The 17,731-nt window shown below is 48.7% G+C and overlaps 1 protein-coding gene across 1 annotated transcript in view; it reads right to left on the minus strand.

Moving 5' to 3' along the window:
- IQGAP1 (IQ motif containing GTPase activating protein 1) overlaps window positions 1–17,731 on the minus strand; it is a 532,553-nt gene that overhangs the window by 192,694 nt on the left and 322,128 nt on the right. The window contains exons 27-28 of the mRNA XM_085644306.1: window positions 14,503–14,643; window positions 14,257–14,341 (exon numbers count right to left, since the gene is read on the minus strand). Of these exons, the coding sequence (XP_085500432.1) occupies window positions 14,257–14,341; window positions 14,503–14,643 (226 nt within the window). The remainder of the gene's footprint in view (window positions 1–14,256; window positions 14,342–14,502; window positions 14,644–17,731) is intronic.

Genomic DNA, 17,731 nt, shown 5'->3' on the forward strand with positions numbered 1-17,731 from the left:
AATATAATTCAAAAGGAAAATGATAAAAATTAACTGTTATAGGATGTAACCACAAGGTGGCAGGATAATGCAATCTATGATAAAACACTAACGCTCAAAACTCTGTGTTTTTAGTCTAACAATGGAGCATTTGAATGTTACAAAGTTAACTTGTGAGATACAAAACTGACTAACAATAGGGTCAAAGCTTAAACAACTGGAGAGAACCGGCAGGGCGTACTCGACCTAAGTGACTTTTCCTAAAAATAAAACTGATGCATTAATGAATCATTTATAATGTGCTTGGTGTCGGGAATCTAATAAGTTACAAGAACATAAACAATGGTTTCTGTGAGTAAGAGTCGAGGACAAAATCTGGTAAGTCCCTTAAAAGGTGCTCAATCTGCTATCACCTAAAACATTGCACATTTGTCTCCTTCTTAACATTTTTATTTAAGGTCTGCGTATTCCATTTTTTGAGAGACAAAAAGAAATAATATAATTAGAAAATGGAAAGGGGCAAAACATAGCCAACAATCAGAAAATGGCAAAGGCGTGCACTTTTAATGCGGAGACGAATGAAGTCATTCATGGACTTACCATGTTATGACCCACTTAGACGAAAGCAGCAATACTGAAACGTGAAGAAGCTATTGACAAGATCCCTTTCCCCAGTCACAGCAAACACAGCATGCATACACGTTCTATACAGAGGTGTGCTACAACAGCATGCAAGAATATAAAAGAGTTTTAGCTTAATTTATGTTTGGAAGAAAACCTAGGATAACATCACCTGTCAAGAAAGTCACCAATCGGTGCTTCTATTTAGGAAAGCAGAAGACTAGAAAAGAGAGAGAAGATACAGGTTTAAGGTAAGGACAGAGTGCAGTGGAAGCAGAAATGTAGATTCAATCAGCTAGAGTGCAACATCGCAGAAATAAACAGTGTGTGCTGCGGTTTCTCTAATTTCCACTAGAGGGGGCAACTCTACAGTACATCAGCGAAAGCTTCCACTTCTATGAATTGAGCAACCAGCATAGCAAAACTGGAGTCCTATTACAAAACATAACCACCCAACAGGCTCACTCCTTCAATTACAAGACATAACCACCCACCAACAGGCACGCTCCTTCAATAGTCTTGAAAGTGGCCATAAGTCACTTAAGTCAGTCAGTCAAACTCAACTCAAAATACAGCGGCACACAAGCAGTATAATACCTAATTACGAATAAACAGATCACAAGAGCTCTAAAATCAATAGAGTAGCTTCTACTTTAATTAACCCTATAGTATGTCTTTCATGAACGTGGGCGTTAAAACAGCTTCTGTGAAAATTTAACAAAAGCACGCACAGCAAGCAGGCCACGAGCTGCCGACGTTATCAGCGGATTGCGAACAGTAAGGAGGTTCAAAGCACTGTTTGGTGGATGTAAGAGCATGGGTGTCTGGTTCTGGTTTTGTGATCTGCCCTTTTTATGTTGGAAACTTGCACTGCTCCAGCCTGTACAGTATATGCTCTATTTATGGGTGGGACTCCTGTGCTGCTGACACCATCCTGTACCAGGTCTATGTGTGAAGGAAGCCTCCATCGCTGTCACCTGTGCAGTGCGCGTGTGCTGCAGGAGCCTGCACAGATTCTGCCAATACTCTATGGATCAGATGTACGAAATTGCGTGTTTGGGATTTCCTAATAGGGAATTTTAGTGATTCGCTATCAGAAAATCGCAAACTGCGATGTACAAGTGTGTTTGACACGGTTAACGATTTGCAGTGGGTCGCAAATGGACCTGCCTCCTTAATTTGCAACCCATTGTGAATCGTTACAATCACAGTGATGGTGGCCTGCTGGAACTGCTTTTTAAATAAAGCACTATTTTTTTTGTAATGCTGCCTGGATGCAATGGGTGCAGTTAAATAAAGCTACCTTTTAATTTTTTAAGGAGTAGGCATTGGTCCCATAGGACCATTACCTATTCTTAACCCCTTCGCTGCTAGGCCCCCCCCCCCTTCCACCACCCCCCTGTGCTAAGCCTTTTTTTGGCTATTTGGGGTAGTTCGCGCTTAGGCCCCTGTAACTTTTTGACCACATAAGCTATACACGCAAATTGGCGTCCGTTTTTTCCAACATCATGGGGATTCTAAAAGGTACCCAGGGTTTGTGGATTCCCCTTAAAGGGACCAAGAAGTTAGTCATAAAACAGCAACATGTTGTTTTTGGGGAAAAAATGGAAAAAAAGGGCTACAGATGAAAGCGTCTGTTTTCTTCCCTGCAATGGTATCAAAAAAGGGGTTGTGGTGCTGAAACCATCTTCCCAGCTTTCAGGGACAAGCAGACTTTTGTCAGAAAACCAAAATCTTTTACATAGTTTTGGCATTTTTCTGGGACATAGCCTATTTTTGCTATTTTTTGTGCTTTCAACCACTTTCCAGTAAATGGTAGAAATGGGTATAAAAGCAATAATGGATCCTAGAAAGCTATACATTTTAGAAAAGTAGACCAAATGTACGAGTTACTTACCTTCGGTAACAATGTATCTGGTAGAGACGATTCTTGCCGCAGATTCCTTCACGTAGAATTATCCCCAGGCTTGAGACTGGATCCGGAAACTTTTTGCCACAGCATCCCTGCATGCCGGGGGTGAGGCGACATCATGCGACTCCGCCCAGGCGTCGTCCGCGTACGTGATGTCAGCGAGGTCACATAAGACCTGCCCCGGCGCCCCCACGTCAGTTTTCTTCAGAGAACTTTTACGCACCACAACGCGGAACCACCGGATAAAAACTGTGGAAGCATGCGAACAGTGTGCGAAGAGCAGAAAAATTGAAAACGGTGACTAACACCACCACCAGGGTAGTGCCAACACCGCAGAACCCAAGGGCAGGGAAAGAAGAAAGAAGAAGAACAAGCAAAACCTGCGCAGTCACCCTGCCAGCACATAGACAACTTCCCATCCCTGTGCCCTGGAGGCAAGAACAGGCGTAACAGTCATGGCACACGTAGGAAGCCCAACCCCCCCCCCCCATCCTGAGCAAGGAATGGGACCAGTCCCAAGACAGACAGGGACAACAAACCTCCAAGCCACCCCAACCTAGAGGGCAACCACCCACAAAGGACAAGGGCAAGACTAGGCCAGATGACCCTTAATCAGAGGATAGCAATGGAAGGAAGGGAGGGGAGGGAGGACAGGGATAGAAAGCAATCCCCCAAAACCCGGAGTAGCCAGAGCAGCAGGGCACCAGCGCACCGGAACCCCAACCTCCAAGGACCAAAGGAGGAATGAACCGCCCCCAGACGGAGTCACCAGCAAGAACAAGGAAGGCACTCACAGGAGATGCAGCCCCCCACCGGGAGGCGAGTACTGAAGACCAACCCAAGGGTCCTCGCAGAATAGGGGAGGAAGGACGGGCCATGAAGGAATCTGCGGCTAGAATCGTCTCTACCAGATACATCGTTAACGAAGGTAAGTAACTTGTACATCTGATAGTGACTACTAGCCGCAGATTCCTTCACGTAGAATAGATACCCCATGGGAAGGAGGGTCTGCGAAAGGACCCCACCAGCCAATGCAGAACAGAGGGTCCCACAGGAGACCAGAGCTGTGGACCAGGTAGAACCTCGCCCCTGCCAGGTTGAGGGAACCCCCACAAGCAGAACCCCACCGACCCCAAGGGGATGTAGGAGGGAAAGAAGGATAAAGAGGCCTGTACACTCACAGCAGAGGAACCAAGGGCAAGGACTGAGAGGCCGAAGCACCCCACTCCCCTCACAAGGCAACACAGCTTCCGCCCAATGCCAAGACAGGAAAGCGGAAGAAGAAGTCGCCTAGAGGACCCAAGGAAACTAGGGAAAAGAAGACAAACCCACTCCAGATAGAAAGTAGCCTGCCAGCCAGAACAGTGCTGGCAGTCAAAGCCAGAAGCAAGAAGAATAGCCCGAGGCCCCAGGGAGGCCAAGTAGGCGACGCCTAGCAAGGGAGAACAGAGGATCATCCCAGACCTCAGGACAGGAGCAGGGAGAGGAGGAGATGCCCGGCCCACCACTACGAGTGGCCGCGCGCATGACCTCAGGAAGCAAAAGCAACCTACCTAAACGCCATGGAGAACAGGAACCCTCTAGCAGAGCGCAGGCCAAATGACAGCTACGACTACCCCACATAAGGTACGTTAAGTCCCAAGATATGGGAACCCTCTTTGGAAGAACAGAGGAAAAAACAAAAGAGCCACGGGGAAAGAGACACCCCCCGCTGAAGGCTTGACAAGCAGCCCAAACAAAGCAGAAGACCCAATCTTAGAGCCAAGTCTGCACAACAACTCCTGCAGAACCACACATAATCAACACAAGGGCCGTCCAGCAGCCACCAATGCCAAAGTCCCAAGGAAGGACGTAAACGGCGAGAAAACACACTGCACAGTCAGAACAGCTGGCCTAAGAAGGTCCAGACTCAACCCAACTCAGAAGTCACTGAGGAGGGGACGGAGGAGGAGGAGGATAAGGCGGAGGAGGAGGACAGAGCCCTGCCAAGAGCCTTTGGATGGCGGTGTCGGCCGGGGCATGGAACAACAGGCTGCCATCAAACGAAGGTCGATGAGTCGCTCCTGAATATTCTCAGGGAATATTCCGTCCCGAAGCCAAGCATGGCGATGGAGAGCGACTGAGGAAGCCATGGCCCAGCCCAGTACCTCCGAGATGTCCAGAGCAGAGCGGAGAATAAACGCCGCATGCATGATGCCGCAAGTCCACCAAGCCAGACTCCTGGGACGCTGCAGATCCCAGAGACTCCGCCGAGTCCCACAAACAGGAGGCCCTAGCCAGCACACACAAGGTGTTAAGGGCCCGCAGGGCCGCGCTGGTCGAGGCGAACATGTTGCGTCCCCAAGAGTTCAGCCAGCGGGCCTCTCGGGACGGCGGAGTCAACAGTGGCGGCAGGGAGGAAAAAGCAGTCTGCAAAAGGGGGCTGGCGGCTGAGGGGTGAAGGGAAAGACACGCTCGGTCACGCGGCGCCGGAAGGTGCCGGTGCAGAAGATGCTGACGCACCGGGTCCCCTGAGGCAGGACACTTCCAAGCCCCCATCAGGGAAGAAAGGAGCAAACCTTCAAAGGGAAGTAAGATTTCCCTCCCACCACAGCCCTGGTGGAGGACCTCCAATAGATGGTCTGCCGGAAAGTGAGCCACAGGATCACCCATGCGCAGAATGCCCACAGCCCTTGGGATACCGCATGAGCGAAGGATGCACCCGCTTCCATAGGGCCCTGCGGTGGAGAAATGAGCTGCAAAATAAGGCGGCAGTCCCAGAGGCAAAGTGGGGCGGGTAAGGGCCAGACCTGGAAGTCAGAAGGAGCCGAAGAATGAGGGACCTGGCGCTCTTCCGATGAACACCTCTGCCCCAGGAAGGGCGGGGAGCCCCCCTTCGACGCCGGTGAAAAAGACACCACACGGCGACCAGTTTCCGGGGAGGACGACACCAATATGCATGCCTTTGGAGAAGGAGCGTCGAATCCGCTGCCTGAGGTAGGACGTCGGCACCAGCCGGTGTCGCCGGACAAGGGACCTCCAAGTCACCCCGCACCAGGGACCGGAGTGGAGACCGGAGTAGAGCTGGAGCCACACCGGCTCCAGGGCGGTGCCGGAGTGACGCCGACCCGACCCCCGCTGAGGCAGCCACCTGCGCGGGGGAACGAGACGGGCCTGGGGAGTGGCACGAAGCCCTTCGGCAGCCGCTGCCCAGAATGAGGCTAAGATCGCTCGGCAACCCATGCGGCAGCGCCAGGGATGATTCAACCTCCGACTCGCCCTCCAACGAGGCAGCCATCTGTGTGGAGGGACGAGAGGGGCCTGGAGAGGGACGAGGGGTCTCCCCTTTACCTTGACCCGGAGCGGGACGAGGAGGGTCCATCGACCTCCGTGGCTCCGCACGGTCCAGCTGCTGCTGGCGCCATAGCGGCGTCACCTCGGCCTTAGACAGGACCACCCTGTCGAAGGACCGAGAGGGGCTCGGGGATACGACCCGAGCCCTGGCGACCTCCTGCGACACCACTGGATCCGAACCAGTCAGAGCCAGAGCCACCGGCGGCGCCGCAGAGGTTCCTGCGCAGAGCGAGGGATTCGCCGACGCCCCAGGAGGGGAAGGAGGAGGAGACACCAGCGAGGCCTGCAAAGCCGCCGTGTATGTCTCCATTTGGACTCTTTGATGCCCCAACACCGGAAAATGGTGGATAGGACGACACGCGGGGCTGCATCACCCCCGGATAGTCCACACCCCCGGGAGGCCGGAAACCAGCCCCCGGGGGCAAACTGCGACACTTACCCACCGGGGAGCGACGCTCACGTGACATCGGAGAAAGGCGAGGACGACGACCACGGCAGAGTCTGAAGCCGTCTGTCGAAGCAGACTGAGGGGAGGATGTCGACCTAGAGAGACGCGCCGAGAGAAGTTTCATCCGGCGCTCCCGCCGCGACTTCGGCTTCAACTGTTGGCACTACATACAGTCTGTGGTGCCGTTATCCTCCCCAAACAAATGAGGTGATGGACCGTCGCCGACATAAGAAGCTCACAAGACGTGCAAGTCTTGAAGCCCAAAGGCATTCGCACACTGTTCCACTAAAAAATTGAAGAAAAAAGGGGCCTAACAGGCCAGTAGCAAGGATCGGATCCGCGTTGCACGCGAAAAGGAAAAAACTGATCTGGGCGCGCCGGGGCGGGTTTTATGTGACGTGGCTGACGTCACGTACGACGCCTGGGCGGAGTCACGTGATGTTGCCCCGTCCCCGGCGCGCAGGAATGCTGTGGCAAAAAGTTTCCGGATCCAGTCTCACGCCTGGGGATAATTCTACGTGAAGGAATCTGCGGCTAGTAGTCTATCAGATTCTGATTTCAGCAAGGGGTCATTTGTATAGATCCTTCAAGGTTTCTTTATAGAAACTAACCTTTGAATGTAGGAAAAAATGTAAATTAGTTGAAAAAAACAGCCATTTGGGTCAATGTTTTCACCTGCAACTTCTTCTGATTATGACAGCTGTTTAAAAGCAATATACCGTTACATCCGCTGGACCTTTCCGGTTGTGGGGATATATAGCAGGAGATTCTGGGTAAGAAAACGTTGGGGGATCCGCGCAAGCCATACCTCCAAGGACTCCCCCGGGTGTCTAGTTTTCAGAAATGTGTGGGTTTGGTAAGTTTCCTTGGGTGCTAGCTGCGCTAGGACCCAATAACCAGAAGTAGGCACATTCTGCAAAAAAGTCTGTGCCTAGTGGGCTTTCTGCCGCCCTGGGGAGGGGGGAAATCGGGGGCTATTTCCCTGATATGCCCCCAATAGGGGTAGAAAGGCTGGCTACTTTGTTTGGGTGGGTGGGGACATTAAGATGCCCATTCTGGGCAGCCCCCACCCCTAGTATCTGCCTCCTGAGGGGGGGCAAAAAGACTGGCATTTTTTGTGGGGGTCGGAGCATTGGCATGCCCATTCTGGGCAGCCCCGGCCCCGAACTTTGAAGAAAAAAAAATCCCCAGTGCCTAGCAGGCTTTCTGCACCCCCCCACCCCCCAAGGGGGGCAGATAAGGGGCTATTGCCCCATCTGCCTTCCAGGAGGGGCAGAAAGACTAGCATTTTTTCTTTTGTATGGGGTTATTTAAATGCCCATTTTGTGCAGCGGCCACCACTACATACATACAAAAAAAAATTCCTAGGGACTAGCGGGCTTTCTGACCCCCGGGGAGGGGGGGCAGAAAGGCTGTAGATTTTTTATTTTTATTTTGGGTGGGGGTATTTGCATGCCCATTCTGGGCAGCCCCCACCCCATACGTATATATATTTTAAAAATCTCGGGGGCCTAGTGGGCTTTCTATCCCCCGGGGGGGCAGATCAGGGGCTATTGCCCCCATCTGCCTCCTGGGGGAACAGAAAGTCTTATTCTTACTCCCTGGCGCATAAAAAAAAAAATCCCTGGCGTCTAGGGTGCAGAAAGGCTGTCTGGGTAAATTAAATGGGGGGAGCAAAGGCCCTTGCCCAAGGGGCCACTTCCCCCTCCCATGTGGCCAGTGGGTGGATCCCTGCTTAGGGATCGCCCCACGAGATAGCCCCACAAGCACTGAAACACTCAAACTGAATGCGTGCGATCGTCATTAGACTGAAAACCTGTGAAGGGCCTTGGGAGGCCGAAAAAAATCCAAGCATTGGCACAGCCAATAGGTCTCGCCTTTGGGACCTTTTAATTGTTTAGCCATGCAGCAAAGGAATTAACAGGAGGAAGGACACTAAAAAAAAATATGCTATAAAAAAATGAAAAACATATATAGATATCTCTACTCTTGAAGACCAACAGACTTACAGTCAGCCTTGCACTTGGGGAACCTAGCTGAATGTGCGGAGTGCTCTTCACATGTGAATATGCCTGGAATGTGAAGACATGCTGATGTTCGGATTGAGAGTTTTGTTGGACTCCCTAGGGTGCATCGATTGACCCGCCTGGGTCTTCTAGTCCCAGGGTGCTACTTCTTGGTTCGAAATATGCATTTTTGTTAGTGAATGGCTTGCTACTTGGTTGAGCGGACGATGCAGGCCAGAATCTGACACGGAGGGCAGTTTCTGCCAGGAGCTATCCATAATCACTATACCCAGGGCTTTAAGTGGGCCAGGTCCTGTCTGTGCTCAGCACTGGAGTTCTAAAAAAACACAGGTACTGAGACGGCCTTATCGGGCTCTCGTTCACCATTTTGGCCTCAAGGTGAAAAAAAGGTTAACTTGGCGCAAGGGGGCTACAAGCACCGGACAGGTGAACAGCAGCGCAGTTTTTTGTGCTGTGAATGTTATTTCATGCAGAATATTGCACCAACAGGGACCCAGAGGAGGCCTCTGGCTTGATATTTAAGAAACTGCTGCTAGCGTTTCCTCGCTGTATTTTAAGATGCTATCTGCGTGTTGTCGGTTATGTCACTACAAAGGTTAGGCAAAATGTACCACAAAGCAGACAATCTGTTTACTTTGCACGCATCTACTTAGGTCTCCAACACTTTGCGAAATAAATACAAGGTACCTAAATGTGCTTGTTTTTTATGGTGAGTGGTCCAAAAGGAAAATCGCCACAGCACTCACATCGTAATGACACTGAACAATAGTTCTAGCAAAAACAGCGGCGTTAGCTGTGCAACATCACATCACAATGGTCTCCACAATCTAAATAAATGCGCACACCACCATGAGTGTCTCTAGGGAAGCTGCGTCAATGGAGGGTTAACAATCAACCAGCATGTGCAGCAGGGAGTTCACTGCGATTCATCTGCAACAGTCTCTGGTGTCAGGAGGCAGTTTGTAGGTAGTGGGCCACGCCAGAAACCAACATGACATTAATAGCTCAAGGATCATTTGCAGTGCAACTTCGCCGCAAAGCCCCTGGAGACAATAGTGGTAGGGTTGTCTCTGCACTGGTAGTATTCAAGCGGATGGCGCTAATGGCAAAGTTCCCAAGAAACAATTGGAAAAAACAAGCCTCAGGCAGAGTGGTGAACAATTGCCAAGAAAGTCAGCACGGTTGTCCCTGTCAGCAGCTTACTTAGACCAGCAAGCACCTCAAGAGCCTTGACTCAGTGTCCCGGGTCGAAGAGGAGCGCAAATCAGGGAAACGGTAGGGTATAGAACCAGAGAGGCTAGCGGTAGAAGAACAGCCTCTCCTGATATCCCCAATGCACGTGGATAGTCCCTCACAACCCAAGCCAACTCAATGTCCATGGTCCATGCGGTGGGAAGGAGGCGGTTAGTAGATGGATAGAAGCTCTGCTTCGCACAAGTGGCAAATTATTATCACAAAGATATAAGAACGTATGTATAGGTTTAAAATGTTCAAAATCAATGTTTACTTTCTTTTCTCTGTAGCCAACCAGTCTATTTGTAGGATATTTATGATACAGTTTGAGTCACTGATGCATAGATGAGATTGCTCCTAGCAGAGAAAGTCGATTTACTCAAGACTTTATGCAACTCTCGCTCCACTTTAAGAACAGTGCTGAATATCAATCTGGCTGGTCGCCAGCAGCGAATGCAAGTCAAGCCGCAGTCCTCGGGTCACGATCAGCAGCTGTGTGACAACAGGGGCGGAGGGCCGAAGAGATGCAGCCCAAGTAAGGCAGAAACAATTTGGGGTCGCTGCAGTCACCTGGTAGTCCGTAGAGGTGCTGCGTGTCTCTAGGAAGTTTGTCAGCACCCTGCGGCGATCCGGTGGTCTTAGGTACCAAATGGCGCGGGAGGGGGCCATCATGACTCACCGGTCCCAGCCCTTCATTTCGCACAAAGGGGTCCTGGCAGCTGGTGTCACCCACTGGTCCACTGGTGGAGGCATTTGGTAATCAGATGCAGAAGCTGGAATTCCGATGCCGGGATCAGGGAAGGCACCTCCCTCAGTGAAGAGAGCAGGCCGCAGCAGCGCGTCTCCGAGAGCCACCGCTCCACTCTAAAATCACTTTTTATGGTGACTTTCCGGAGTGCCAGCGTCAATGGAAATAATTGACAGGGTAGCAACTGAGATTTTAAAGACCACAATTAAACTTGCTTGTGCGTTCTCCTGTTCTAGTTCCCACCCTTCCGTGACTGACTGTAAAGAAATGTTTTACACATACGTGTCTCGACCAAAATCCAGTTTTCAGTTTAGAAAAAAATTAAATCCATTCTATGTGCAACGCTGCCACCTAGTGGAATATTGATATGCCAACAAAATAGATTTAATAAAAAGTGTTCGCATAGTAGAACAAGCGCGGCAGTGAAAGTGAAAGCGACCCTAGGAAAGATGATACAGACCACATGGCACCCTGCGCGCCGCAGCTTGCTCCCGCAAGGTAGATGCCACCACACGCAAGAGTGTCAAAAAAGTGAAGAATGATTCCAAAAGGTCATCTCCTAGAGCAGCGCATACGCGCTGCCTAGGCGAGCCCTAAAAATGGAAATCCCTCTGCTGTTTGAAGCAGAGGGATTTCGTGCCCCTGTCTTCATGATGGAATGGTTCCGACATGAGCACAGGTGCTTATGACGGAACCATTCTGTCATGAGCACCGAAGGGGTTAAAAAATGTTGGCACCTACAGTCACAAAGGCCATCTGCGCCCACTAAAATGCTCATACATCTGGCCCCAAGTGTTCTATGTATGTGCTGGAAGCTTGCACTGCTAGTGACTGCACTCAACATGTCAGCTCTGTGCAAATATCATGCGCAGCTACTACTCAAGCTGTACCAGTTCTGCGCTTGAGAAAAGCTTGGGAAAGCATTTTAATAACACAAACTCAACATGATAGCTTTGCCGATGAGAGGGGTTTGTGTAATTACCTAGGTACACTGTTCAGTAGCTTTTACAGTGCTTGAATAGGTCAGTGAAAAGCTTGATGCAATAATCCTGCTTTGAGTAGACCATGGTCTCGTGTTATGAAGACAGCCAGTCATGAGGAACTCAGTGAAGGAGAACCAAGAGTCTAACAAATCACCTGCGAGAGATTCTGGGGTTACCCAAGTGTTAAGTTTTGCCCATGAGTTATTTGTGCAGTAGTGGGCTTTAAGAGTGATAGAGGGGTACATGTAGTTACAGCACAGCTGTCACGACCAATGTGGTCTAACCACAAGTCATTTGGAGCTGGCGTTGACAAAAACCAAGGATTCTTATTTTAGGAAAAAGGAGGAATTCGAGAAAACAAAGCAATGGATAAGGATGAGGACTTCTACTTTGATTCACTAGCTTCCATCGCAACACGAGAAAGCTCCTGGTGCAGTGGCAAACAGAGTGAATGAAAGATCTGAAAGACAGAGTCGAAGTAGAACCAGTGTGTTACCTGCATACATCTGATTTAAGAAAACAGATGGTAAATGAAGAGGAGCTTTTGGGGTCACAACAGCAGAGATGTGTTCAGGAAACCTTTTTGATCTGGCCCTAACCAACTAATGAATGGACTTTGCTGTTATGACATTGTTTATTAACCTATCCTCGACGGCTTGAATGGCACTAACTGGCAGTAATGTGTCTATGCCATGTGCTACCGGCCCTAACAGAACTGGTCCAGAAGAAAGCCGCCTTACATAGATTTGATTAGCTGAAACATGTAGACCATTTCTGGATGTGTGAGATCATTTTTTCTCTTTCTCAACCCCCTTAGTTTTTAATCATACCCTACGACCTCACCATTAAATTCATGCTGGTCAGGGAGAGTATCCTGGAGGTAGATTTAAGGTTCACACTCAATAAATTCACTTGTTCACTAAGAAAAGTGCCGATCCGCTGTAATCGGGCGTCGCAGCACACATAGGAGGAACTCGGCCTTTTAGGTGGGAACCAGACGATGAAGCATGCCTTCAACTAGGTTGGTGGGCGAGGGCTTGAAATGTTTTTCTCAGAGAAAAGGGGAGAAGGATGAGCACTTGTGTTCCTCACTCTTTTGTTTAGTGTGTCTGTGCCATGTGCCCCACTGTTGAATGATGAGCTGAGTTTTACTGTTTAGAAACTAGCCATTGTTGGGCCAAGTCGTCATGCAGCTGATGCAAGAATTAAAAAAACGTGTGAGAGAATTAATACTTGAGAGCGCACAGGTTCCTTTTACAGTACAGGAGAGGGCGGCATCCTCACAAATGTCTACGTGCAGTCATCCAGGAAGAACGTAGCAAATATGAAGGAGTGTTAGGTTGTTGCAGCTTCCAAACTGCGTTTGACTGCTGTTGTGCGATTGGTTTGGCTCACAGCTCTAAGGTCAGCAGGTTAATAAAAGGTGGTTGCTTTGCACTGTGTTGGTGAGTCAATCTAGGTCAGTCTGTACGGGATCCACGTTATATTACTTTTCACAGGTGCAGTTGGTTTCATGATAGATGGGGGTATCTTCATGCACCCTCTCATGTACACCACCGAGCCACCTACAGACATATTTTCTTTGACACAGTAGATGATGGATACTCGTTCCCTCATTGTAGCTAGTGGGCAGGCATTCTTTGGTACAATTGATGGGAAGGCACTGCTTGCTACAGTATCGGATGCATAAGCATTCTGGGCAAATTAATTCAATTGTATAAATTTTCTGGCACAGTAACACAGTAACACATGGATAAGTGCTAGGTGGTAAAGTTACTGATGGACAGGCATACTGCAGCACCGGTACTGAAGGGTAAGCCAACTCTGCGTTTACTGATGGGTGTGCTTGCTGAAGCTGATACATGAATATTTTGTAGCATAGTAACTAAGAGCCTCTGTGACCCATAGCTGACGGATAGGTATTATACAGAACAGTGCTAGACAGACCCATTTCAGCAGCACTCTAATGTGCATGGTCTCTGAGCATTAATGGGAGATTCCTATAGCTTAAAATATCTTAAACTCACTGGTGCCAGCAAATTTTAATGTGTGCCACATTAACTCCGAAGGTCTAGTAGTGTCACTAGCATTTTGGTTTGTATCTTAAATATGATCCGCTTGGTCCATGTTAACTATTACATTTCAGTTTTTGCTCCAGACTATCTAGGCTGAGAATGATAAACCTGTGTGATAGCCTTACTCTAGGCCCATGTCCAGTAGGTGCGGATCTGTGTAAATATGGAGTACGTCTAACTTTACACAGTCTGTGCTATCATATGCAATGGTCTTGCATCCAGTAAGATACACGTGATTGATGGGCACATGTGTATCTGTTTATACTGATCTAGGGGGACATAGTTGAGCTACTGACAATTTTCATAAGACAAAAATACTCAGATTTCAATGAGCTTTACAGCAATATATACACCATGCATTGCTTTACAATGAAATATGTTAGGATCGGGAGGAGCAACAACAATTCTGGTCTCCATGCCTTATGTGAATCAAACATGACCAGTTATCAGTATTTTACAGTGATTCCAGTGCTTTAGGTTGCTCTCGTGGTGATCATGAAAGAGCTGCAAGACACTTGAGATCTTTTGCAGGGTTAGTCAGCTTACTTAGTACTTGCCTTTATGGTGGCCTGGAGGAAATATATAAGCGGGACAACGAGAGTGGTGTGGGTATAGTGAGACTTAAGGTTGGAAAGAGAAGGAGATGGGACAGTGAATTCCGAATGGACAAAGGAAGGAGAGGGTGGATGTCACACAGCTAAGTGAAAAACTTTGTTCGAAGGGCAGAATGCTGCATAGCTATGTGTAAAGACTATTAGCTACAAAATACTTAGTACGAAATACAAAAGAACATAAATGTATCCTGGAAACGTAAAAGGGAGCTTGTAGAAAAGAAGTACTGTTGGGACATTGACAAAGAAAGAACAACCATGTCACAAGCCAGATCCTTGTACTAACCTTTAACAATTCATCTTCACCGGCATCGGGAAATTTCTCATGGAGGGAATTCTTCAGCACCTTGGCGATGTATCGCATGGCATAACTGGAGAGAGAGAGACAGAACAGAGATGCTGTTTTACCTACCAGGTAGTCAAATACAGAGGCTGAGGCTTTTTGGAAAAAAAAAACAACTGAAAGAGCCTCATCATGAATTACAAACTACTCTGCTCAGTCCCATTTCGTTAATGTCATCCATATACTTACGGAATTTTATCCACTGAGCTGAGGATTGCTGAAAGGAGCTTGTCTGTCACTGTCCGCATGTTTTTGACAGAGGCATCTAGCCTGGTCCTCACCTCTTCATGAGCCAACGCTTGTTCTGCAGTGACATCATAGGGCAGTTTACTGAGTAAAAAACATAGAAACTCATCAGATTTCCATCTTGCTGACATCACAAGGAAACTAGGCAAGGAGGGAGTTCTTTAAGGGTCCCCACTGCCCTCTGTATATGTAGATCCTACACAGACTATCAACAAGCAGCTAAAACAATTTATGGCATTCAAAAGGAAATTCAGCCTTTGTTATTGTCATCTGATGTTTTGCTTACACTGACATTTCTCAGCATTCAGGTACAGGGGAGTGCACATTAATGCATTCAGTGCAACTGGAGTGGCTCTGAAGAGGTCATTAACATAACTCATTTGGAGTTACATTGGAATTGTTGCCAAATATGACTTTCCATACACTTTTTCTTTCAGTTTTAATTAAAAATATAAACAAATAAAACTTAGAAAGACTTGCCTTAAAAGGAGAATTTTCATAGCCAGGTGTTAAGTAGGAAACACTCCTTGAGCAACAGAGAACTGGTTTGAAACATGGGTTGGTTGTGACCACAGAAAAGGCAGAAGTGTAGGGATTCTAATAAAAAACACACACTTCAGCAGGAAATACTGGCAGCCTCCTAGAAAGCTCGGCAGGAGTGAGGAATTAATACCAAAAACAAGGCATTGGAGAGGGACTGGCGGAGTTCTCGGCTAAATCTGGAAACAATTACAATGATATATATCCTCTTAATAAAGAGAATAGGGCATGTCTGATGGCACAGAAAATCACAAAGAAAAAAAAGGGCCTGATTACAAGTATGGAAGTGTGGGAGCAGGCCGCCATGCCACCACCCCACCTGCCCGCCAGATAACTAGTTAAAACGTGGTCTGGTGGGCAAGCAGTGTGGCCGTCCCGCGGCGTTGCAGTTTAAGGCTCACAAGTGAGCCTTAGAACTGCACCGTTGCGGGAAGCCAATGCATGTTCCTGAACAGCATGGACTGAGCAGTTCATGTCTTCAGCAACAGAGGTGCATGCATACAGGAGGGCACAAATGTGCCCTACTGCATGCACCCCGATGCACAGTAGCAACAGGGGTCCCCAACAGCCTTTTCATGGTGGGCTGAACTCCCTGAAAAGGCTGGCGGTGGGGAAACTTGCAATATGCTTGGTGGTGCTGCAGCGGCACCGAATTGCATATTTCTTCCCCAGATCGCCGTGCCACTGCCAGGGATCCTGTGGCAGTCTCAAAGTACTCTAACTGCCGTACTCTTAGTCAGACCACTGGTGCAGGGTCCCTGACCTCCACCACGAGTTTGGTGGTCCGACAGACCGCCAAACTCGTAATCAGGCCCTAAATCAGTTTACTTTTTACTGCAAATACATAAAAACTAATTGAAGGTATATTCATTCCAGCACACTTTGTTTTTTACCATACTGTCAGTAAGCAACATATTCAGGTAATTCTTTTGTATGCATCCTCTTTTCTTTTCAAAGACCAATGGCCCGACATAAATAGTGTGTGCAAATTGGACACCGGCATTTTACAACCTGCCCAGCATTTTGCAATGTGACTGCATTTTGCATCGCAAAGCCGCCTTCTGCAATTTTTTTTAATAAGGATGGACGTGATCTACAACTCCCTAGGAATGGCTGAAAACGCATGGATGGAGGTCTGCAAGGGACAGGCAGTTAGAGTCCCGTAAAGTGGCAGGCATTGTTTTTTTTTTAAATGTGTTTTCCTGCCAGGTATCACATCTGTGTTAGTATGCAGTGGTCCCCTGCATAATGTCTGCCCTCCTATTTCCCACACCCAAGAGGCTGGCAGTGATGATTCTCAAACTGGAAGTTGTGCCACAGAAACCACATTCCTCAAAACAAGCATTTACAATGCAATGGTCTCGGCATTGTTAAAGTTAAAGCTATTGGCATTGCTCAAGACATTATTTTTGTTTATGTTTTTGTTTTTAAAACATTTAAAGAAATGGCATTGTTATTTACAATGTCAATAGCTTAATCACTCTCAAATGCGAGACCTATTGCATTTGCACCCACACACAGAGCCACACACCCAAAGCCACCCACACACACAGAGCCACCCATACAGAGCCACTCACATAGAGCAACCCACACACAAATAGAGCCACCCATAGAGCCTCCCACAGTGCCACCTACACACAGAGTTACCCACACACAAACAGACCCACCACGCATAGAGCCACCTACAAAAAAAGCCACCCACACACACAGAGCCACCCACACAGAGCCACCCCACACACACAGAGCCACCCACACACACAGAGCCACCCACACACACACACAGAGCCACCCACACACACACACACAGAGCCACCCCCCCCACACACACACAGTCACCCCCACCCCCACACACAGCCACCCCCTGACAGGAAGGTAGGGTAATGCTGGCCTGGCAGGCTGCGTGTGGTCGGAAGTTTCAAGACTGGAGATATAAGGGAAGAACTTCAACTCAAACCCCGAAGGAGAGGCACATAAAAGTGTGCCTTGTGGGTACCGCAGCCACAGAGTTCTGCATTAGAAGGGCAATGTCAGACATTCTGTTAAGCTTGGTCTTTCAGAGTTTGCAGGACTGCCTCACGGAATCTTACAAAAAGGATTAACACACAAATTCCCTTTTTTAGTGGCAGGTCGACGCCCCTACCAGCCGAAGCCCTTCCTGCACGTCCAATTTGCTCACATCGGAGTAGGTGCCCAGAAGCCCCTTCGCTACTGTCGGGCACATCTCACATGGCAGCCGCTCACCTGCCTCCAACATGCAAGTCACCAACGTATAATAAAGATCTGTGCTAAAACGCTTTATACTGGGCTCTAGGTTTAATAAAAACATTTCGCTAAGAGAATAGAAAAACCCCACAAATAGATGGCATCAGAAAAATCCGTGTGTTTAATGTCACGAAAAAGGAATCCCTTCCTCGGCCAGAACTCCATGAAAAGGAGCCCCGCATCGCCGTATGTAAGTCGAGGGTGGAATGAGAACACGTCACGCCGCCCAGTGACCTCGGCTGTGTGCAGGTGAAGGTCCGACAGCTGTACCAGCAGGCCTGCGGCCGATGATTGCCGGGGAGGGGCTGAGACATACCGGAGCCTCCTAGCCAGGCATCGGAGGTGACTGACTACACGTCAGCTGTGCCTT

Source organism: Triturus cristatus, chromosome 3_1 (assembly GCF_964204655.1).
Source record: "Triturus cristatus chromosome 3_1, aTriCri1.1, whole genome shotgun sequence".
Taxonomy (NCBI): Eukaryota; Metazoa; Chordata; class Amphibia; order Caudata; family Salamandridae; genus Triturus; species Triturus cristatus.